The sequence below is a fragment of the Thunnus thynnus genome, chromosome 6, assembly GCF_963924715.1.
Source record: "Thunnus thynnus chromosome 6, fThuThy2.1, whole genome shotgun sequence".
NCBI classification, from domain to species: domain Eukaryota; kingdom Metazoa; phylum Chordata; class Actinopteri; order Scombriformes; family Scombridae; genus Thunnus; species Thunnus thynnus.
In genome coordinates this window covers 28,561,927-28,586,863 of record NC_089522.1, presented here as the reverse complement: position 1 = coordinate 28,586,863, position 24,937 = coordinate 28,561,927, and the positions used below count along the sequence as shown (strand labels likewise).

General features: G+C 39.6%; 1 protein-coding gene across 1 annotated transcript; it reads right to left on the bottom strand.

Moving 5' to 3' along the window:
- Positions 1–1,994: 1,994 nt before the first annotated feature.
- On the bottom strand, positions 1,995–22,998 carry mical1 (microtubule associated monooxygenase, calponin and LIM domain containing 1). The gene is made up of 25 exons (XM_067593220.1): positions 22,840–22,998; positions 22,183–22,264; positions 18,887–19,197; positions 17,806–18,013; positions 16,948–17,055; positions 16,672–16,767; positions 16,321–16,476; positions 15,520–15,620; positions 15,000–15,257; positions 14,687–14,802; positions 13,748–13,874; positions 13,249–13,327; positions 12,848–12,995; positions 12,428–12,618; positions 10,744–10,850; positions 10,393–10,455; positions 9,988–10,240; positions 8,944–9,014; positions 7,009–7,816; positions 6,758–6,885; positions 6,554–6,667; positions 5,716–5,809; positions 4,784–4,877; positions 4,430–4,503; positions 1,995–3,387 (listed from the first exon to the last, which is right to left on the bottom strand). Exons 3-25 carry the CDS (start codon positions 19,142–19,144, stop codon positions 3,194–3,196), a joined length of 3,846 nt encoding a protein of 1,281 aa, XP_067449321.1. The 5' UTR covers positions 19,145–19,197; positions 22,183–22,264; positions 22,840–22,998; the 3' UTR covers positions 1,995–3,193.
- Positions 22,999–24,937: the final 1,939 nt, after the last annotated feature.

Sequence of the window (24,937 nt, the reverse complement as noted above, 5' to 3'; positions counted from 1 at the left end):
GATGTAAAACAAAGCTGTCCATTCTCCTCAGAGAAAAAAACTAAACACTTAACACCATCTCAGGCTCTTAAGATCCATTGCGACTAAACTAATGGCTGAAGGGATTACACTAAAGGGATCAGGTAGATGTTCAATGCCTTTTATAAACCGGTTGGTTAATGAACTGTTCTGAAGTGTAGCAGCTCACATGTAAAGGAGAAAAGTTATAGCAGACATTTATACTTATTATCTAAAGACTTACAATCAGGATTTAAATCCAGAGTTATTTTGGTGTAAAGTATATAAAACGTTACATAAGTTGATTTAATTGATGCCCAAAACTGCTCATTGCTCACATAACATGAGATTAACTTTACTGCTACTGCTTGCAGTAAATTAGTGACCCATGTTTGATATCTGAACACAATCAAGGTTATATAAAGATATTAATCCCTGGCTGCAGAAAAAGTGTTAAAGAGTGTTATACAATGAACAGTGTTTAGAAACAAGTGCCTGTAATCATCTATTGTATTTATTATTCACCTTTACACTTCATTTCACAACATCCAGAAATAGTGCTGATCCTCCACAGGCGTCCACCGTAAGATCATAAGGTCTGATAAATATTGGCAGTGAGTCAACAAACACGCATTTGTATTTAAAAAAAAGAAGAAGAAGAGGCTATTTCTGAGGTGAAAACAATAACCATTTTTCTGTTTAGATGTTTTGAAAGGTGCCCACACATACAACCTTGTTTTGCATTTGAAAGGTTATTTTTATGAAATAGCCCTTTAAAAAAAGTAGTTAACTGAGGTTTATCATTCAATTTCTGCACATTTTGAGAACATAAATTGAATTTTATGCACTGACTTATTTCGCATCTTCATTCTGTGCTATATGTCTGCTCCATATGTAGAAACTAGACATAATGTGACTTCATATATATTTTGCTCTGACTCATTATTCTGCATCACTTATCCTGCCAAGATGGACTTGTTGGCTGTGGATTCAGAAGAACGGACATCTTTCAGCCTGATTGAAGAGCTGACTCAGATGTGATTGAGAGACGGACGTCACTGTGCTCTCCTCAGCTCCTCTGAACACAGTCAGGCAGCATCTTGTATGTGCCAGTTTTCTTTTTTGAAAGATGAAATGTTTATTGTAAATTTACAGGATTTTGATATTGCTACTTTTACTTAAAGTCCCCTCCGTTGAATGATGTATGTGCAGAGTTTAACACGAGAGGCTATTTTCACGTCACCCTGCTGAAGGAGGAGGGTTCCTCTGTGCTCACCTTAAATCTGAATTAAAGGTGTTTACCTTGGAGCATGTTTGTTACATCACAACTAGTTTGGAGCCAATCGAGGGCCGGTAAACAACTTACACAAGTGTGATGAGGAAACCTCCAGTGCACATACACTGAAAATTGATTTTACAGTGAAGTAGGAGACGTCTTGTATCTAGTCATTAAACTTTTGAAATGAAAATTATTTGCATATTTATAGATTCTGGATTTCCACATGAGGGAGAAGGATTTTTAACAAGGTAACTGGACATTATTTGTGGGGGAAAAAAACACGTGAGACAACTTATTATTGTAAGCACATTATTTTTTATATGTCCTAAAACATGTCTGGAGGGGTTTTTTAAACTAGGTCAGTGAGCTTTTGTGGAAAAACTATACCAGCCTTAAATGATTATTCCAAGCAGACTATCTTTAAATATCTTAAAATAAATTTTGAGGTGATCTTTTAGTAAAGGGTCTGAATATTTCTTCCACCTCTGATTGGAATTTCTCCAGTGTCACTGTCTTATAGAGTTACAGGCAATGTAGAGGGACAAGTGTGCACTCTAGAGGTTAGAAGGTAGAATAGCAGGAGCAGTCAAACCCTTTATATGACTACAGTGTATAGTTAATAGCGACATATCCACTGGCATAGAAACACCTATGAAGACCAAGCATGCATTACTGTACCTACATCGCTGAATGTATTATAAAAACATGAAAAATAAAACAAAGTGCATGATCTTTATTTAATATATTGTGAAGTGCTGTCCAGGTGGCACAAAATGGCAGTAAAACAATGAATATATAAGGCTCCTTTTCACAAACAACAAACTGGTCTTTGTCTTGATTTTGGATACTCTGCCAACACATGAATAGGAACACCTGCAAATGATAAACAATGGCGTTTATAAATAGATTAACCAGTCCATTCAATCTCCTTTTTTTTTTTTTTTTTTTTTCTCCATTCACCCCGAATCCCCTGTGTTCATATAATACACCACCACTCGGAAGAGCAGCTGACTGTTGAAGGCCATCGGTGAAAACTCTGATCCAAGAGGACTGAACAGTCAACCCCTGAGATTAACTATCCAACATGCTATCAGGAAACGACATGGTGAACAGCAGGAAGTGCTACGAAATTTATAACATTCATAAATGATAATTAAAATAAATCATAATCATGATCCAACTGAATTGAATAATTCTAATATTTTAACTACCTATTAATTTTTTTTAACCTCCACCATCATATTTCTAGATTTTATTCTTTATACAAATAATATTCTGATATCTGTATTATATCTTTGTGTACAGTAGCACTTCATGATGACACGAGTAAAATCAACATGAACATCAAGCTATTTTCAAAAACATGTTATCAACCTAGATCTACCTCTAAGGCTTCAAAGCCCAACTACTGCAGGTTGTTTCTCATCACTGTAATTTTATGCTGCTTCGTCTTGGCTTTGCACTCGAGTCACATGTTTATGACACCAAACCGGGTCAGGTCCCACGCTGTGTAATGATTATCTGCTGTAAAGTGGTAATTCAATAGTGCAGCAGACGCTAGGGGGTCCTTTTTCATATGTGGTGGTGTTGTTGTTGTGACCCCTACCATCACGGCAGGCAGGGTTTAACCGGACTCATCAACTCAAAGCCTCAGATCTCCAGGCTTATGTCTCCCTCTAGGGGGAGGATTGCAACGGATTTCCATTCAGCCGCTGCTCCATAAGCTTGAACTATTTAACCTAATCACTGAGGGAACCCGCTTGTTGTGCGTTATCCTCCAAGACAGCGCAGTATCATCTTTGGCTTTGCAAAAGTTTCAGGTTCCAAGTTTGAAAGCAGCAAGTGTCACATACAGTAGATCTAAGGGCATCTACAGTACATACAGGTCCATGTTGAGTGTGTGCGCGCCCCAAAGCCTTACTCCCAGTGAACCTGAGCTCCTGCCTTTGAGTGCCGTTTAGCCTCCATGATGGAGAAGACTTCTTGCTCCTCGCTTATCTCCTTCAGCCTCTTCTCCTCCAGAAACGACACCAGAGAGTCCCTCATGTCCACCACCTCGATCATCTGTTGAAGGACGTGATCTTCTTCTGCTTGTTGCTCTGGTGTCTTGTCTGCCAGAAAAAAAGAAGGAAAAAAAAACACAAATACACATTTAGCACTGAAAATAAAATTACAAATACCCATTAATACAAGACATGTGTGTAGCAAACACAGAGATACATGTAGGATACTATTAGGATACATAAAGTCCCACCTCTCCTCTAGGAGGCAGGTCTCACTTCAGAAATATATAAGACGACCCTGATTATAAGAAGATCTGTCTTTTGCAACACCTTATTTGGATACTTTTTGAGAACATGAAGCATTTTCAGAGTTGTTGACTTGTTGGGAAAGTCTCCCAGAGACACTTGTTTTTAACTGTTAGGAATTTATTTCCTCCATGGCTGAAAAAACTGTTACAAAGCCATCGGAAACTCCTGTAGGTTAAACTGGGATTTCTAAGCATTTTCAATCAATCAGTCAATCAATTTTTATTTATATAGCGTCATATCACAACAAAAGTCATCTCAAGGCACTTTTCACATAGAACAGGTCAAGACCGTACTCTTTTATTTACAGAGACCCAACAATTCCCCCATGAGCAAGCACTTGGCAACAGCGGTAAGGAAAAATTCCCCTTTAACGGGTGGAAACCTCAAGCAGAACCCGGCTCTTGGTGGGTGGCCATCTGCTTTGACCGGTTGAGTTGATTTTTAGGGATGACTAACTCTAAAAGACTGTAAACAGACTTAAAGGAACTAGTGTTATACCCACACAGTTTCCATTCAAAAAGAGTATCTGATATTAGGAATGAAGAATTGTCTAGTCCTCAAACAAAACACCACACCCCCCCCCCCCGACTCGACTTACAGTACCAGTCAAAAGTTTAGACACACTTTCCCATTCACTTCAATGAAAAAGTTTGTCCAAACTTTTGACTGCTACTGTATATATTCGGGGAAATACACTGATGATACGCAGGAAAACTGTCTTGCTAGCCTTGGCTAAATACAGCTGCTACTTGCTGTGTGGCTCTCTTTTAACTGCATCAAAATCAATAACCCTCTTCAAGAAACAGCAGATGTGTTTATACATGCAGAGCGAAGAACACACCATTCAGGTCCATGTATTTCCTGAGCTCCAACTCCAACATGCTCTGCTTGTCTTCGAGTTCCAGCTGTCGAGACCTGAGAGAAAAAACAAATACCAGCTGAGTCGTGTCAACATTACATCCTACCGTAACTGCAGGTCATCATAAGGTCATATGCAAAATAGGGTCTGTCTGTAAAGAAGACTGGTTGCTACCATGGTGAGAACAACCAGTAACCAGTGTTTTGAGTTTTGGACCCCGCAGCTACACTGTCACTTCTACTCTGCACAAAAGCTGTGTTGTACTCCCAGTGTGACTTCACTGGCTTGGACTGTGTGTTTGACTTTATGAGCGAGCCAAAAAACGTGCACACTTACGCCACCATAAGGTCAGACTCCTCAGAAACCAACGCGTTCTTCTCGTGGACGAGCTGGATCCACTGCTCGATCATCTCAGGAGAACCGCTGTTGCCTGGAAGTGGAAAAATACAGTGTTTGGAAATATTTGTGCGCTGGTAAGTAAAAAAGAAAAAAGAGGAAGAGGGGTTTGAATGGAAATGACAGATATAGTAGTGTGGAACAAGATTGACAGTGACACAACATCCATGTGATTCAGTGTGTCTAAAAAGAGATTAACTACTAAATACCAACATCTGGAGGCTGCTCTGTTCCCTTAACTTAACTATTTTTAATGCCATTTACATATATACAAGGTTTTACTGATTGTGTGGTCATAAAGCCAAGTCGTACAGTAAAGTATATCTAGTGTTCATTCATTTCAGTGTTTACTGAAAAACAGTTTTATTTGTTTATTGCCTTTGCATTGCAGCCACTCAGAACCCACTCAGGAGTTTAGTTTTGTACTCAACACCTTGTTTGTTTTCTCCGAAATTTTCTCTTTTAATCAACAGACGACCTAATTTACTGTAAACTACAGTAGTCAGCATCTTCTTCCAGCAGGACACAACTTTTGGTTGCATAAGGATGTAAAATCTGTGTTTAAAAGGGTACTCCATCGATCTAGCATTGTACTGCTATAACATTGTCGGACTAAAATCAATGCAGATGACGCACACGTTCTTCAACCAATGCTGACTCAAGAGACAAATATATTTGGGCAATCTATCAGATTTCACACAGCAGCCTATGGATCCATAAAAGGCTTAGTTCCACTTTTTCCATATATGCAGTAGTATTCCTCAAGACATATAAACTGGCTTTGATGTTTAAGATTGAAATTCCCCTTTAAAATGTTTTGCCCCTTGGGCATTTTTTAGTATAACAGGTATAAAAACCATGGATGTGCTTACCAGCCTCCCCTCGCAGAGTTCGCTCTAGCACAACACCTTTCTCCTCCAACTCCTTGAAGGTCACCTCAATCTCCTCCAGTCTCCTCTGGATGGACTGTTGACAACAGAAACAAGAAAGAGTAAGAAAGGTACTAAAGCAAATTCTGACAAACATTTTCATGAAATCAAACCCCCCATTTTTATTGCCATGTTTTCTGTAATAGCCATTTAATGTTTTTATATTCTGTGATCACGTCTCTATATAGTATGTTTCATTGTTGGTGGCAGAGTCCGCCATCGCCACACGGGAAAGACACGGTCATTTTCAGATCAGTTTTAAATACTGCAGGAACTGATGGAGCAAGACGGAGCAGCCCAGTGAGCTGTTAGATTAAGAGCTGCAGGCATAAGGCTGCAAACCTCAAACTCTTTAGCAAGATAATCGACTCTTTTTACTGTGACCACTGTGAAATCAGGTCGTGGTTGCTCACGGCATATTGGAAAAAGGCCAATTATTGGCTGACTTCTCTATTAAAACAATGCGAATTTGTTTGGCTGTAAACAGATAAACCAGTTGCTCTTCTGTGTATTTTGAACATTTCTTTCTAACAATAGTTGCTGTAAACCTGTAATATTAAACAGCTCTTGCTATTACCACCAGTATCGCCAAATCTGCCAGGAATTAAATTTTTAAGGATTATAACTTTAACATACAGAAGATATTCTGGAAACAGAAGAAACTTCTACACTTAAACTCAATGTTATCAAAGTTATTGCTTCATGGAGTGAAGTTGAAGAAGCTAATGACAAACAGAAATATGGATGATCTATGACTTTTGTAACACAGACAGACACTGACCTGAGCTTTACGCAATCGCTGTAATTCGCTCATCTTGGCTCGCCGCTCCAGTGTCCTCATCTTCATCAACTCCAACTTCTCAGCCTCAACAGGGTCTGATGGCACCGTCTGAAACTAGAGGTAACATGTTGTTATCATGAGTGTACTCCTGGTTAAAATATAGCAGCTCTACTACTATGTAAAATTAAAATATCAGCTCCTTACTTTCTCATCAAATAAGTCAATGTCATCTTGTACAAACATCTCATCATCGTCGTCGTCGTCGTCATCGTCTCCATCATCTTCATCGACACCCTCTTCTGAGGTGCTGTGAACATGTCTGAATGTTGTTTCTGTGGGTAAAAATGCAAGAAAAAAGATGTTGGAACAAGTGTTTCAGTAAATTCAGACTTACCAAGAACTTACTTTTTTCTTACTTCACCCAAGATTGAAGAGGAGATGAATCATTAACTTACCCACTCTGCCTGGATGATTAATGAGGACACTAAGCCGGGTGTCTCTGCTGATCCTCGGGGAAGAGAGATTCCAGGGGGAAAACTTGGATCGTACTCTGGACTGCCCGCTTGGCATCTCTTTCCTCCTGAAGCAGCGTCGATTCCTCTTTTCCCGCATGTGACTAGCGGTGCTCCCGCTCCAGTAGCCCTCCTCTTCTTGACCATCTAGGCCCTCTGGTTTAGGAGGGCTTGGACCTCCTGCTGTTACCGAGGAAGAGGAGCAGGATGAGGATCCCCCGGGGGTCTCTGAATCAGAGTCTACGCTGAGGCTCTGAAGATTCACCAGCTGGCTTTTCTCCTCATCGGTTAGCTGAAGCTTTCGCAGAGACTGTTTAGGACGGGAGTCTGGAGCTGTCTTGGAGATCCTCTGTGTTGCTGTTGGAGATTTTTCTGGAGTCGAGGGGTTAAAAAGGTGGACTGTGCGAGGTTTTGCTATCGGAGGAGAGGACACAGGGCTCGGTGTGGTCTGCCGAGAGAGGCGTGGCTTGGGGACCGGGTAGGACACTGCAGGAGGAGGTTCCTCCGTCTCCTCTTCAGTGGGTGCTGCTACCTCAGTTATAGACTGAGAACGTGTGGAAGTTTTCGATGTCTGTTCCTCTTCGCACTCTTTCGATTCAAGTATATGCTGGTCCTGATCAGCAGGTTCATGTGACTCTACTTGTATAGAGGGACCACAGTCCAATGTGTGCTCATACTCCTCATCCGATGGAGATGGAGTGTAATCATCACTGGAAAGCCCGTTTGTCCCCTTGTGGTCTCCTTTGCTATCCTAAATAGAGCAATATGGAAAAATGCTTAAGTCATTTTCAACAGAATACTGCACAGATTCAGCACTTTTATAACATTGTCAGACTCACGATGGACATTAAAAAAAAAAAAAGGTATTAAAATCAATGCAGCAGAACCAGAGACACGTTCTGTTTTTATTCCACACATTACCTACAATGCAATTTAACTTGCTTCACTCAACTGTACATATTCAGGTGTGTGGGTGTGTTATGCTAATAGTAACTAATATAGCATCAAGCTACTAGACTCAAGCAGAGGTGACAAGCGGCCTACAGAGGTCTGGTAATCTCACCTCTTTTTTACTACACACTCCCAGATCTTTTTTCATTTTCATAACTTCTTCACGTCTTCAGCCCAAAACAAGTGGCAACTACCGTGGCTTGAGGCTGAAGTCGGTGTGGAAGTACCTTTAAGTGCAATGCCACCGACAGCCACTAGATGCTGGCTCCAATTGACTCCCATTCAAAAAGTGTCAACTTCTCTCTAGCAATTCTAAGTCAATCATTTTTTCAATGAGTCATTATGATCTAAATCACTAAATTCAGGCCCTCTAATGAGTGTGCTGGTGGTAATTTTGGAATTATTCCTCTGTTAACAAGATTTGAAGACTTATAGTAGCTTTGATGTCTGCCGTGTTTGACAGGTGGCTCGCCTGCTGCTCTCTCCAGCTCTGGCACTCACACCGAGTCAGACTATTGTCGCAATATTTCAGTAAGTTTAATGTTACTTGATTATGATACCTGCCCTGTTAGAAACATTTAGTTAAAGTAGCTAACGTTAGCCCAAGTGTGCAGCACTCATTGCTCTCATTAAGCTAGCGTTTGCTTCGGTCTGAGGTAGTGGGAGGTGTTTCCTTTCATGCCCTGCACTCCTTATTTGAAAGGTCCTGGCTGCAAACGGAAAAGATGGTGCCGACTGTAAGCTGCAACTCTGGGCCTCTCTGGGCTTTAAGTACTGTGAAGTCAGCTCTCTCAGCTCTCTCTGATATATCATGCAACAGAAGACTGTGTAGCCCAAGCACTATAATCACAAGGATTCAACATGGAGTCTGAAGTCTTCAGCAGTAAACAACAGAATGCTTTACATCTGTTCTGCTCCGTGACCCACCTCATAAGAAGATGTTCCAGTCCCGTTCTCCAGCTCCAGCTCCTCAGAGTGCAGCTCACAGTAAAATCTCCCTGAGGGGACATCGCACATGAAAACAATAAAAGGAGTTGAAAAGTCAGAAACAAGTGAATGGTGACGTGCTAAAGAAGAAAAACTCTGCTGTTTTCTTAAATTATTAATCTTTCAGTCTAAATGGAAAACCTTTTTAAAAAAGGGTCTCAGTGCAAATTATTAATTACAGAAATGAATAAATAAGTGGTGCTTCACTTATTGCAGCAAGATCTTATCCTTGCTTTAAGAGAAAACATTATACAGTGGAAACCACTTATAGTGATCACGCTTACATCAACTGCTTATATAGATCACAGAGGTTGGGACAGAATCATTCCTATACAAATGCTGCTTAAATAATTTGCTTATATTATAACTATGGTTATTTTTTAAACTTTACTCCCATGATACACGTATGATATTTAGCAGCTGCTGCACCATTATTGCCTCGTGTTAACCCGTCTGCTTCCAGCTGGTTACCTGACACTGGTGCTGTGTGCACATTGAAATCATGACAGTCTCTCAATGAAAAACATAGTCTCTTTGAAGCTTATGACAAACTGCCAAAAACGAACCAACGAGATGCAGCAGTGAAACAACAAACGTTTGAAACAGCTGTTCTGTATTTCGAAACAGTCAATAAAAGTCAGTAAACAGTGATGCTGTCATGTAATAAATATACAAATGTCAAAGATAAAGAAAAAGAAATTCAGTTATAATAATCATCCACTTATAATGATCAATTTGACCCAGACAGAGGTGATCGTTATAAGCAGTTTCCACTGTACCACAGATACGAGAGCTGTTGAAACCAGAAGTACTTAATACAAGAGCCTCCATCGAGGATTGCTAGACTAGCAAACAAGATGTTGCTAAAAAATGACCAGGAATTACAGCAAACATGGGCAATACTTGTGAAACTGGACAATTTGGGTTATATGCATGAGACAGTCTCCACATTGTTTTCAAAGAGGGGAGACAGATGGTGCTCACCTGTGGTCTGGTCGAAGGTGTAGCCTCCCAGTCTGAGCGTGATACCGCACTCGTGGCAGGTGAAGCAGCTCCGATGGAAGAATTTGCCTTCAGCGCTGATGCGTTCCAGCACATAGACCCTCTGACCACAGAAGTAACACTCCTCACTGTTCGTCATCGACGTCGACACGGTCTCAGGCTCGGGATCGGGTTCGGGCTCGGGCTCCGGAGCAGGTGAAGGATTGAGCTCAGGCGATACGGGGGACGCCACCGTCTGAAGGAAAAGGTCAGAAGGCAGAGTTAAGCTCAGTAGCAAAAAAGCAGCAAAATATGTTTTTTTTTTTTAAGATTTATATTGAAGAATCACGAGAAATTAGTGCAGAAAGTGCTTCCAAAGTTGAATTTGATTAGTTTAGCACAACTCACACTGTCCTCATCTCCCATCCTTGTCTCTTTTTCTTTTGCTTGTTTCTCAGCTGCCAGCTTTTCCTGCAGAGCAAATAATGCAAACTATTGATTATCATATGACCTGATTATGTGGAGAACATTCACAAACAGGATTAGAACATTTTTTATGACTAACTAGAAACAACTAACTTAGAAATAATGCCCAACCTTTTGCAGCTAAACAGACATGTGAGTCACAGACAGCTCAAGAACACTGATTGAAAGGCCCAGATGTGAACTCCAGCCAACGGGCCAGCGTGTTTGAAAATATCTTTATCAAACATTTCTCTGTGCTGTGTAAACAGTGAACTCTTGTCACAGTGGGCGTACCTTGCGTCTTTGCAGGGAGTTGTGTTTCAGCTTGTTTAGGAAAAAGACAGCCGACTGTGTCTGGGAGAGAGTCAGAGGCTTGGACGATGGCAGGAAGCCCGCAGGTTCTGTAGCCAACAGGAAAATAAAGGAAAACATCACATTCAGTTTGTCTTAACATTCCACTTAAGGACATACCTGGAAAACACCTGGATGTTGGCCTACTTACATACAGCTGCTTAAATGTTAAATATTCTCACTGTACCACTTCATGGTGTATCCTTCTATGTTGTATACTCTGTCAGAAATGTAAATACTCCTTCTTACTTGTATTTTCTGTAGCGTCACAGTGGCAGCAGCTGAATTTAACTTGTCAATCCATATAAAAACTCTTCAGCTCCAGCTCTGACTACCACTCCCACTCTTTCATCATTCAGATAAGGTTACCGGAGAATGACAGCTCCCTGCTGCCTTCACATCAGTCAGCGGATCCCGAGCAGAGCAGCAGAGCAGCACAGCATCACAGACACGGACACAGCGTATATCACACCCACTTCAGCTCATTCAGTGCCTCCAAATGCCGGGGCTCACATTTATGCTGCACAAAACTCCTAATGTTACCAAGACAGTAAAAAATACCTCTGCTACAAACGGCCCTGGAGAAAATCCTCCTTCAGTGCAGGAATAGCAGATCTCCTTCAAGAGACGCTAGTCCCATCAGACCCTGATAAGCCAGCTCTACACCGTGACTGTTTGCTCTGTCTGTCTGCTTGCTGGGCTGGTTTAGTGCAGGAGAGCAGCATCGCCAGTAGAGGCTGGCTCTGAGCGCAGCACTAGACACTTAAGCCAAATGAATTCTGGGTAGCAGGCTCTTAAAGAGACAGCATCGATTTGATCGCTTATCAACACTAAACACATTTCAGTGGGAGGACAAAAGCACCTGACCCTTTTAAGATGATGCTAATGCTTTGCAGTGTCTAAGCAACAGTTATGCAAGAATTATGTTTCTGTAGCTAACAGACATCGTCAGAAATATATTAGAACATTAAAATGACATAATTAATAGAAACCTTCTCTGTGTCCTAATTCAACTCTACAGTATATATTAATTGTATACAGTTCATGCTAATCTTCATAATATACTGTTTTTTTTAACAGTTAGTTTACAGGAACTTAACATACTACTAAGGCTGGAACCAATGTTTCATTATAAATTAATCTGCAGCTTCATAAATTAATCATTTTGTCCATAAAATTAAGAAAATAGCGAAAAATGCCTGTTATAGTTTCCCAACAAATTATTATTATTGTCCAAACAGTCAAAAACCAAACGATATTCACATTATTCAGCATTAAATCATCGCATTTAAGGAGCTGAAACAGCAAATATTTTTTAAGCAAAATAATTTTGCTTAAAAAATTACTGAAACAATGATTAGATTATCAAACAGTTGCAGATTAATATTCTGTCAATCATTGCAGCTCTACATACGACATTGTTTTATATGTGAAGGGAAAAATGAAGGTTTTTTTTATAGTATACATACCAGCTGCTTTGAGTATACTTAATTATACTTATTTTCAATATGTTGTATGGATTTGGGACACTGCTATAGACTGATTGCTTTTTGGCGATTCAATTTTGCTTTGGTTTACTTTTCTTTTTTTTGTAACCTGTGCAAATAATAAATACCAAAACTTTTACCTTTTATTGGCACGGTGAAGGCATTTTGGACCTGGGTGAGGTAGAGGACCATGGACAACTTGTCTATCTGACTACTGCTGGCCAAGTCAGTGGCAGACATGACAGGTGGGATGCCCAGCTCCCTCTCCAAGATGCTGAATGCCAGTTGGTAGTTGTGAACAACATTGGACTCATCCAGGGAGGTCATGTCACTGTGGAGGAATTAAAAGCAGGATCACTATACAGTCTTTTTACAGTAAAGATGATTAGTTACATTATCTGTTTGGTAAGCTATGGATTTTATTAGGTAAAATATGAATACCTGATGCAAATTTCTCTAAAAAATTAGGTCAAATTAACACCATTAAACCACTACATAATTACACAGCATCCTACAGTGCCTCATTAGTTGTGTTGTTGACTGCCAGGGGATCGACTCACATGAGCTGAGGTCTGAAGTGGTGGATCAGAGCGCACAGAGCCAGCCCAGACTTCCAGGATTCGGTAAAATCTTTCACATTCACATTCTCATATCCCACAGTATGTTTCTGGCACCATTTCAACAACTCTTCAAAACCACTCACCGAATCTGAGAGGACAAACACAGAGAATTCATCAGACAATGCTCAACAGCCTTTTTGTGGTTCAAAAAAAACCAAACGTCGATCTGTGATATGTAAATATGATGTGAGTGAATTCCTTTTTTTTAAAATGATGTGTCAATGTTGGCCGCAAAAGTGCTTCCTATTTGACTCAACACAACTAAACATAAAGCCAAAGAATAACCAGAAAAAGCGTCGTACAGACAGGCCTGACTGCCTGTGTGATGAAGAGCAGCTGACCTTGACGCATGGTAGACCATCTGTTCTTCAGTTTCTTGCTCAGTGAATTGGATTTATCAACATCGTACAGGTGCTGCACCTAAATAAAGTCATGAATGAAAGGTAGATTAGTTCATTATTACATCCAGAGAGCACAATCCCAAAGAGTTCATCAAATATTAAACACATGTTTCTTGTAAATAATATTTAAAAAATCTGGTTTCATGCAATCAGTATATTATTTGTTATTTCCTGTAAGCCATCCATTGCATAATAATCATTATACTTTGTGTGGAAATAACTGTCTAGACCAGGAAGTGATGAAAACAGCTATGGATCAGTTTCACATGTGTTTATCTCTCTAGCATTACAACAGAAAGTCTATTTTGTTAACATTGCTTTACTATTTATGAAGCTGTGTCTAGCAGACTGTAATCTACTACTCTGAACGACCTTCATGAGGACAAACATGACTGTGATTCAAATCTCTGTTGAGTAAATAAAGGATAAAAGTTCTGACCTGGTTGGTCTGGATGGAGGAGAGGTTGATTCTTGTGTACCGTGTTTTGGGGTCAATGCTGTAAGCAGCATAGTTTTTGCTGGTATTTTCAGGTGTGGTCTGGGACAGGAGCTGGTAGATACTTTCTCTGTAATTTAAAGCCAAGCACAGCCTCAAATCAATAAACTCAGAGACACAGAGATGAGATGCACTAAAATAGAAGAATTGAAACGGATACTAATATAGAATGAGTGATTATATAACTGGGTGAGTTTAGAGATCACTCAACCATGCACGTTCTGACTTCATACTAGATGACTAATTAACTGCACAGAATAACTGCTCAAAATAATTTTGGCAACAAGTAAAAAAAAGTCTGGCATTAAATTATAAATATGGAATCTGCACAACTCTTATTTTATTTTATGTGCTAATCACACCGGCTGCAACATAATTCACATATTTAATCAAATTCAAAGGCTTTTTTAGTAACTTTTCAGTAAAAGAGTCTTTTATAGTACAGCTCAAAATTAGCACATTTTTATGGGTGAAGCCAGACTTTTTTTTTTTTTTTTCAAGGCTCATTGTTTCATTCTTGTCACATCAAGTAATCAAGCTGAAATAATTTATAAACCTATGCAATCAAAACAATCCATCACTCTAATTAGCTCAGGATGGGAGGTGTTGCTAATGAGGACATCTACTGGCAAACTGATGAATTTTGTAACTATATTTTAATATGCTACTACTTTTAGGGCCATCCATTTATTTTCTAAACATTTAAGCTCTCACCTAGACGACTAAATATTCTAACCAAAGTTTAGTTTCAGTTTACAAAAACTGAAAGTAACGACAGGAAGCAGCTGCATCGTAAACTATAGAGTGTTTCTCATAACGTAAATATGAATTTTGGTTGTCTACACTTTGTGCTGCTTGGTATTTTTAATGAAGCTGGCTTACCGCTCAGCCAGGACCTTGAGATGCGGGACCCCCATGCCCCAGCTCCTCACCATCCATGCTGTGTCAAAAGCAGCTAGAAACCCACGGGCGATACCCGTACCCAGAGGCCAGAAAGGCTGCAGAGAACAGAGCATAAGAGTTTAATGAAATAAAAATAATGTCACAATTAACAGTAAGTGGAGCAAAACACATTTTATGCAGTTATTGATGATCACTCTAAGAAATATTTCACTTTGCTTGAAAGTGTGTCCAAACTTTTGGCTGGTACTGTATGTAGAAAATGAATGAATTAGGGGAAAATGTCACTTCCTACCTCCACCAAGCAGTCTCCCACAAGAGCCATCAACAACTTCTTCCCCTTCCTCTCCCTGACCAGTGAGGCGTTCTCTGCACGGTGCATGCAGGTGAAGTCAAACATGGCTACGTCTGGCCGGCCGACATGGTTCTGAGCGAACTGGAGGTCAGGCAGTTTGCCACCTGTGGAGAAGTAGGCAGCATCATGGGCATAGCGGTACAAAGCCTCGTGATCCACGTTCGCAGGAGCCAGCAGATCCTCTGCATCGCTGTAGTCCTGTAGAGAGAGAGCGAGAGGTACTAAGTGATGAGTCATGGCACCTTTTCTGATGCGGAGTGACATGTATTATACTTAGGTTTGCTCCATTAAGGTCCAGGTTTCAGGAAAAGAGGAGATGAATGACAGTATATCTCTTCACACAGCACCTGCATGGCTTTTTTCATCCATCGGGTTTGTTTCTTTTCATTACTGGCCAGAAATACAGCTGGTGCCAATAAGAATCAGACTTTTTCTTGGAAATGGATGTGCTTGTGCTCACCTGTTTAATGACCCCCTTCTTCAGCAGGCTCTTCTTCTTGGCAGTCATGACGAAGTAGTGGGTGTCGTCTTTGTAGTAGACGATATTCTCCAAATCAATACCTGGAAGGGAAAATGGAGAGAAAGAACGATGGGCATAATTTATATATAGAGAGAGAGAGACAAGTGTAGGAGAGGGGGAGAATCTGGAAGGCTGACAGTAAATACATCACTTTTTTTCCTTTCACTGTGATATTTTCCTATGTCATTAGTTGTCTGCTTATGCTTTTCTACTGGTTTTACTGGGAGGGAGTAGATGGGGACACAGGGAGTGAATTAAAAAGTTGTTCAAATGGGTGTGATCAGGCTTGACAAATATAATTCCTGTCAAGTTTCTTCAAAATGAGAGTGCAGTAGGTGCAAAGCAGGTCAAACAGGAAGGGTGGATTTCTTCACACTGTCACAGGAAATTAACTGAGGATTTGAAACACAGATTAACAGCTTTGCTACTCTTTTCAGACTTTACATTGAACCCGACCCGAGTGTGAACATTCATTTCATGCCCTGAGGGATAGGTTCAGTAAGGCACAGCAGAGGAACAATAAAATGAAAATAAGAGCGCTCTTATTAGAAATGTCATGGTTCCGTGACTCCATTTCGTAATACATGTTCTCACTTAAATTGTGGTAAAAAATATGTTAATCTGAAGCAACTGATTTCCTCTTTTCTTAGTAGTAAGCAGGAATAGAGCAGACCACTCCTTCACTTTAATTTAAGATGTCCTCTTGCATCCAGCTGAGCATGTCTTGATGTGGATTCCTACCCGTCTCAGTGAGCAGATCTTGGAAGAACTTCTGGTTGTAGATGCGGGCCACACCGCTGATCTCTGCAACATGGGCCTCAGCGGCCGTGTTTCTGTTGACAAAGTTTGCTGTGATGCCAATAGCCAGTTTTCCTCTCAGCTCCTTGTGCTTGAATCCTGATTTGTTTGGGAAATAAGAAAAGAGGAAACTGGGCTGATGAAAGCTCACATATTATTGAATATGACTGCTGGAGGAAGTTTGTTTTGTGACTTTGTGCAACAACCAGGTCTTGCAATAGCTGTTTGTGCCCCCCTGTTGCAACAGCGGGAACAGAAGTGATGCATGCAAGAGTGCATATGTGTTTGTCTCACCATCGGGGACAAACCTGCCTCCTCCAGCAGAGATGAAAACATCAAACTGAAAGGTTGCAGCAGGATGAGACCCAGGCTTCAGCTTGGCCATCCATCCTGTCAGAAACACATCAAACTTTTATTTTCCCTGCGCCTCAGCAGATTTCATTATAACTTCACTCCTTTACATACGGCTAGCTCATAAATACTGTTGGTTCATACAAACAACAACTGATGTCCATTTGATGATGTACTGAGCAAAACAAAGATTGGTTGCTGGTTGGCAAACGCAAGTACCGTTTTCTCCTGTGGGTTCAATCAAACCCTGGTACTCCACTCCGGTGTACACCTCCACCCCGAGGAGAAGTGACACTTTCAATAGAACCAACTGCAGCTGACGGATGCCTGCAAACACACACATGTATATTTCATTGGAAATGTGTATTCGTGGGATAACCAAGATATCTGATATGCAGTCAGTCATGCAAACAGAAGGATAATATTAGTGAGGACTGTAACTAATTTTCAAGTCAAGTCAAGTCAATTTGATTTACATAGCCCAATGCTTCAAACCACTAATTTGTCTTAAGTGACTTTACAATCTGTACTATCCTTAGATCCCTCAATTTGGATTAAAAATGGAAGAAACCTCAGGAAGAGCAACCGAGGAGGGATTCCTCTGGACAGACATGCAATAGATGTTGTGTGTACAGAATACACCAAAATAGCATAATTAAAATATGGAATATCAGGAAGACAATTTTGTAGATATAGATTTTCATTAATGATTGTTGTTATTGTTTTTTCATAATCTATTAATCTTTTATACTTTAAAATGTTACATCATTATCTCCGAGCCCAATTTGATGTATTCAGTTTTGTCTGAACAACAGCCCAAAACTCAAACGTTGTGTCCAAAATCACTCTACTTATTTCATTGTGCACTATGTTTACTGTCCACAATTTTATTTGAGTGTTTGAATTCTGAGTGTGTAAATGTAAGATCTGTCTGGTGCCCTCAAAAAATCTGCAATGTAGACAATTATAGATATGAAAATTACAAGCTATTTTGCCTGATAATTGAATTACAATATAAATAAATCACCAAAAAAATGTTATCAATTAATAATTGGTGTTTATTGACTAATCACTCACTGATGTGATCCAGAGAACCGGTGCAGAATTTGCCGTAGAACTTCTTGGCACCGAGGCCGCGGAGGTCGGAGATGGTGTAGGGCCACAGGTGGAGGACATTGTTCCTGGAGAAAGCCTCTCTCTTCTCCAGCAGCACCACCTGAGCCCCCAGCAGGGACAGTTCGATGGCCGTTCTCAGCCCACACGGTCCGGCACCCAACACGAGACACTGAGTGGGAGAAGGAGAGAATCAGAAAAATTGCCGGCATGCATGACATTATGCAAATCAAAGAACATTGAAATTATATAAAACAATCCAAATGGAGCCATGTGATGGATACAGGTTTAAAAAGGTCTGTTTGATTCAAGTCTTGAGCCTGAAAAATGATGTATGATAGACAGGAACTGATTAACAGTCCCTTCCTAATTAACTGTTACAACTGCATGGCAATAAATTACAGTTTGATTGATTGTCTGGGCAGAACTGCAAGAGCTATTCTCACTGTTGTCAGGGACATTTTGTACCAATATTTCTTATCTAAATCTGATCATTTTCTTTCCAAATAATAAGAAAAGCCACAACATAATTTTTAGACAATGGCAATAATGGGATAAAAAGTTGACCAATGTCACCATTTGGCAGTTGGTGAAATTATTTATTACACTGTCATTGTGAAGAAGTTATGAGTGAAGTTGTGTTAAAATCATGACAGGTTTTACAAACTGTTTCAGACTTTTTTTTATAAATTAGGGGCAAGCAATTTGACAAATTGGGACATTTAACAGATATGGAGGGTTTAATGAAAGATGAATGTGAGTTGCATAATCACGATTGTAGGAATCAACATTTTTTGATGGAACTATACATCAGGATGTCTCGGCTTCTGCTGTAAAGATGGAAATAAATGGACCTTGTGGTGAGATTGATTCTCAAATGTTTTAATGCAGCCGTGGTCTAAAAAGGAACATCCATCATTTTGGTACTAAAACGACACTGTCAACTCAACCAAAAGGCCAAATAATCTACAAAAAAAAAGACAATCACAAGTCAAAACCTTCCATATCCTTTGAAAACAGGTAGAGAATCACAGGTTGTTGGTACCTTAGTTTTGGCGCAGGCTTTTCTTTGCTGGTAATCTGGGTGAGATGCCCTTTTGTCCAACTTTGTCCACAAGGCTTTGGCCTTCCAGTAGTTCAGTCTTTCCTTCAGCTTGGTGTAGAAAGTTCTGAAATCCTTAGGATCGATATCCAGTTGCTTACAGAGCTCAGCAAAGTGGTGCTGCACATCCTTGCAGGTCTGGGCTTGGACAAAGAGGTCAAACACAGCATGTGATGGGTTGACAGCGTCCTGGCTCGCCATAGTGGAGGCTGATGAGTTGACCCGGTCCTTTGGTTACTGGGTTTGTTGGTTAACTGTGAAAGAGGAGGTTATAACATGGTTTTTAGAACTTCATGTCTGGAAATAACTGGGCTATGGGGATTGGGTTTACTGTAAATGATCAAAGGGTTACAAAGTCCTTTTTGCCCATGTTGTTTGCATTTATAGGGGTGCCCAAGTCTTCTAAGTCTTCTTCCTACTGTGCAACAGGAAGTGTCCTTCTCATGTTTTCCTAATTATAGTCTTTATAGATCTTTGTCACCTGGTCAGCTGCGTCATTACCAACTTCCTCAATGTGGTTTCTGTGTTCTCTTCATATCTTTTCTTTTTACAACCGTTTCATACTGAACAGCCCGCCCATAGATGATGTGTCAGTCTCACACTGCCTCAGGACGTGTGCCAGTCATTCAGTTCAGCAAACACAGTTCAAGAGAGTATACACAGTTTCATGGAAACTTATGGCTTCAACACATAGTGAGAATAGAACTTTTTCCACGTTTGAACTGGAATAACGGTAGTGGCTGTTCTGTATAACCTCTTTAATAAATGACAAGATAATCTGTTTGCTACTTCACACTGGGTAATGCAGCTGAAATTAATATCACAGTTTTAATAAGAATAAATATAACAATATGATAACAACCACGTATAGATTGTAATAGGTAGAGACCTGAACCTCTGACTGATCCATATTATTATCAGTAACTGAATAAAAACTTAATATCATGGAAGACTAAGTAAACCAGCAAATATCTGCATTCAAGAAGCAGCATTTTTGCTTAGAAAATAAGAATTAATTGATTATCAAAAGGTTGCTAGGTCATTTTCTGTTAATCGATTAATCACGTCGGCTCTAGTTTCCAACTGACGCCACCAACTCAGTTTTCCCCGGCCTGAGTTTACATTACATTACATTTACGGCCTGATTCTGATGAGTGTTATGCAGCGAGGTATAAAGATTTTGAATTTGGGAAAAAATACGGCACTGGTATTGGACTGGTACTCACTAATGGCAAATAACATTAGTTTAGGTATCTGAATCAGTATTGGGGAGAAAAAGTTGGATCAGTGCATTGCCAATAATATCTAAATTAATTTTTAATGCATTGAACCACCATGCTTTTTTTCAAGATAAAACAAACACAAGTGTAAAACTATATCTGTAGCCTTTAATTACAATCAGCCAGGAGTGAAAGTTGGAACAACAGAACTTTGTAAATGATAGTGAAAGTTGATGAACAATGAATCACCTGTAGTAATGTTGATAGTACACAATGTCTAAAAGCATCCATAGAAACAAACACAGCACTGTCCTACTCATGTAGTTACATTTTAAAATACATGTGGTATACAGTTTATGCTCACAACTCAATCCATTAGTCAACATTTACCTTAGGTGGGGTTATTTTCAAAAGCCTGTGGCATCGCAGGCAACTAATCTTTTAAGTCAGTATCATACTGAAACAATAAAATCAAGCTCTCTGAAGTACAAGACCGTACAACCACATTTTAACACTTTTCTGGCAGCATCATGAAACGCAGGAACATGTGTCAACAGTATTTGCTACAGTTGACATTTCCTGTAACTAAGGGCTATGCATCATTTCCTGACGATAACCTCACAACAGCTTCCCCCTGCTGCTAATTCTGCACCCTCTGCTCTCCACCTGAGACGCAGACTATAATTACAGTCACAGACCACTGCAAACTGTGAGTGACTTGACTGCTTTGTGTGATCGTGTGAAACATGATGGAAACCGAATGTAAGACCAACATTCCTTCCTCACATTTCTTTTTTAGCACTGATTATCTTTTGTTATTTCACTGCAGAACAACATCATGATAACACAACTTTTTTTAAACAAACATGACAAGAAGCTAAAACTCCCCCTGCTCTTCTTGTGTATTGTGTTGCTGCCTTTCAGTTTTTAGAATGTGGTTCATATCAATCAAGCATGTTACTACCAAAAATAAATCCAAAGACAAACACTTCTGGAGATGTGTGTTTGATAAACCTCCATGGTGACCTGAACAATACAGACCTTAACACAGAGGTTTCATTGCATTGTTGAGACCTATATTTCCCACAAGCATCCAGAGGCATGTTAAGACTTGAGCTCCTTGAGGTATAATATTATACTTTTAGAGCTGCAATGATTATAATAACCAATCCATTAGTCAATCTACAGAAAATCCAACTATTTTGATAATAGATTCATTGTTTAGATCATTTTTTAAACTAAATTACCAATTATTTGACGGTTTCACGTTCTCAACTTTGAGAATTTGCTGCTTTTCTTTGTTTTACGTGATGAGTAAAAAGAATATCTTTGAGTTCTGGACTGTTGGTCAGATAAAATAAGGAAGTTAATAACATCACCACACTGACATGTGGTTTACCTGTTCATTAACGACAGTGTGGACATTAACAGGGCAAACAAATAAGCCTCCAGGGTGCTGTTACTTTCAAGATTGCATCATTGAGGGCAAAGTGTCCTAACAGGCGGCAATTGGTGCCAGTCTTCAATAAGAGGAAAAAACAACCTGGTGTACCTAGTATGAGGAGGCCTGTGAAGACAAGACAGTCTGTCAAAACTAAAAATAACTCTGAAGATCATCTTAACACTTTCATCTAATTCTCAGGAAGGTTGCTGTATTTATAATTTGTGCTATATTTTGTGTTTTAACTAGCTTCAAAGATGTAGGCTGCAGTAGAATTGAAATGAAGGCAAAAGCACAAACTAGTTTCCCATGATCAAGATTATCTTTTGGGACGTTACTAAATATAGTTTCACGCTGGTCATGCTGAATGCACAGTCAGTGTCAGTGTATCTGTGATAAGAGAGTACACACACACACACACATACTCATCATCATCTGACTGTTGTTAAGCAATTCCAAGGAGGAGACGAGTCTAAGCAGGAATGTTGTGGACGGGATGAGACAGGAGCAAGCAGGCTTTAAAGGGAGAATTGACCTGATTTTCCTCTGAGCTGGTGGATTGTATTGGATTGACCCACCTTATTACATGTGTAAGCTCCGCACGGTGTGTCTGGCAACGCTGCGTGTATCAGGATGTTGGATCACACACTGATCTCCAACCTGGCAGGTTTTTTAGAAAGGGATACAGAGAAAGAGAAAAGAAAAAAAAAACAGAGGGGAGATACAGAGAGAACGAAAGGTATAATTTCCTGACTTTATCGGGCTCCAACAGACATCCACACATTAAGACATGCCCTTCAGAGCTCACAATTATAGGAAGCTGACAAATGAACAGGAAGGTGTGATACTGAATGTGATCTGCTGTGACAAAGCAGGTTGCAGTCACAACATGTTACCAAGTGTGTACCAGCCAGATTTATAGGAACACTCATGCTGTGAGAGCTCGACACACAAAATATGGTTTACACTGAGCTATACAACAGACTAAAAATCCATTCATTCCATTCATTTCACATGAGAGGTAAACAAGATAAGAGGGAGTGACTGTCGCCAGAAAGCTGTAGCACTTCTTTATGCCACAGCTTTATGGCTTTCTTTATGCTTTAAAACTTACACACAAAATAATAAAATAGTCTCCCCGCACAGTGAAAACAAAGGAGCCACACACTAACATCATCTTACAAGTCGAACATGAACAGTGTGGAGCCCTGAAACGCGTCCTGAAGTTATATTACCTGCGGTGAAGTTCAGCTGTAAGCGAGAATCCGTCAAACTGTACGCTGAGTGTTGTATCCATGTTTGTTCTCTTTCTCTTTGTTTACAGGTGAAGAGCGCGCGCCGGCTCACCTGCGCCTCGCGCTCGTACTGCACTAGTGGAGCCTCTTCCGGGACTTTCTGGTAGAGCAGACACAGCGCGAGCAGCAGCGCACGTGACAAGCAGGGTAGGTGTTTAGTGATGAGCCCTGAGGGCTTTATTAGTGATGGTAGGCGGCACAATTACTGTCAGAGGTGAGTGAGCACATCCCTTCTCCAAATATAATAAGAACAATAATAATAATAATAATTTATGTCTGGTTTGCTTTGCTTGCAACGTAACTAACTTAAGAAGGTTATTGTAGGATATTTGAGTACAATTTTGACGTACTTGTAAATTAGTATTTTCATTTTATGCTACTTTATATCGTACTTCAGCTATAGTTACTTGTATAGTTACATTAAATAATAATATAATAATAGTAACCTTTGAACTTTATGACAGTGGTTCTCAAAGTGGGGTCCAGGACCCCCAGGGGTCCTTAAGGAGGTTCAAGGGTGTACGCAGCAAAAAGGAGAATAATTTATTTTCACTATAATTCCATCCATAAGTAACACAATGACTGAATGTAGGACTATTTGGACTATTTTGGTCATGGGATTCATACGCTTTCTGTAATAAAACATCTAAAAGAAAAAATCTTATCAGATGGGAGACCCTGGGATAAAATCTTATCAAATGTGGGTCTGTGGTCTAATTTGTGTCAGTTTAGGGGTCCTTGACATGAAAAACATGGAGAACCACTGCTTTATTTATCTAGCACTTTTCAAAAACAAGTGAACAAAGTGCTTCACAGACATAAAAACAGAAAATACAACGAAACAAAACGAAAACTCTAATTAAAAGCCAATTTAGAAAAATGAGTCTTTAAAAGAGGACACTGAGGTTGTTCCACAGTTGTGGACTCCATAAAGCAAATGCCCCACTACCCTCTGTCTCTGGCCTTGTCTGCCTTGTCTCTTGGCCTTGTCCGAGAACAACAGCTGTCTGCAGATCTTAGACTACAAGCAGGGGTGTAAGTAGTGAGAGGACATACCTTTTTGACTTGTGACCTCTTACAAAAAGCAGTGTCTAGTTGGGACCCCTCGTCACATTTCAGGTGTCTATGAATGAGTTGTTAGCAGTTCTACTGAAGAGGCTTTTCCCCTCTAAACGTCTCACATGGTTTCATTTAAAACTAAACTAGTTAACTGTATATAAAGTAGTTAAAACTAGCTCCACCTCCGCCAGCTACAACGGTAAAATACTGCTTACACACGGATGCTTCAGTTGGTTATTAACAATCCAAAAATATAATATTAATAATATACAAGTCACAGAGGACATTTTTCTGCAGAACAAGCACTTTTACGTGTACATTTTTGTTGATAATTCTGTACATTTCAGAGGCAAATATTGTGCTTTTTACTCCACTACATTTATCAGACAGCTATAGTTATTCAGGTCTCACATACTAAACATGTGATCAGCTCAAAAACAAAAATGCATTGTAATGCATTGAGTATGCAAAACTAAAACGCATTTTGCATACTCAAAAGTATGTAAAGTAGTTCCAGTTAACTCCTTCTTGACCAGCTACAACATCAAAATACTGTTTACATGTATCAGGAGCCATGTACTACATAGTGAGCACTTCTATTTTTCTATTGTAAGTATATTTTGCAGATAATACTTATGTACTTTTAACTAAATACTTCTTTGAAAAGGAGTTTCTTTAAGTTTTGTGGTATTGCTACTTTTACTTAAGCAAAATATCTGAATACTTCTCCCACCCCTACATTACTGTTCTACAGTATACTGCCTCATGATTGGAAAACATATGAGCATATCAAAATATAAAAGTATGTAATATATTGTTACACATGATGTATGCATAATTAGAAGATACCAATACTATATGATCAATAAAAACTGATGAAAACCTAACTTTATAGTTAAAATTATAATGTTAGTTTGTGGATTTAACCTGTTTAACACATTTGATATGTGTATTTTTTCTTCTGTTATATCACTATACT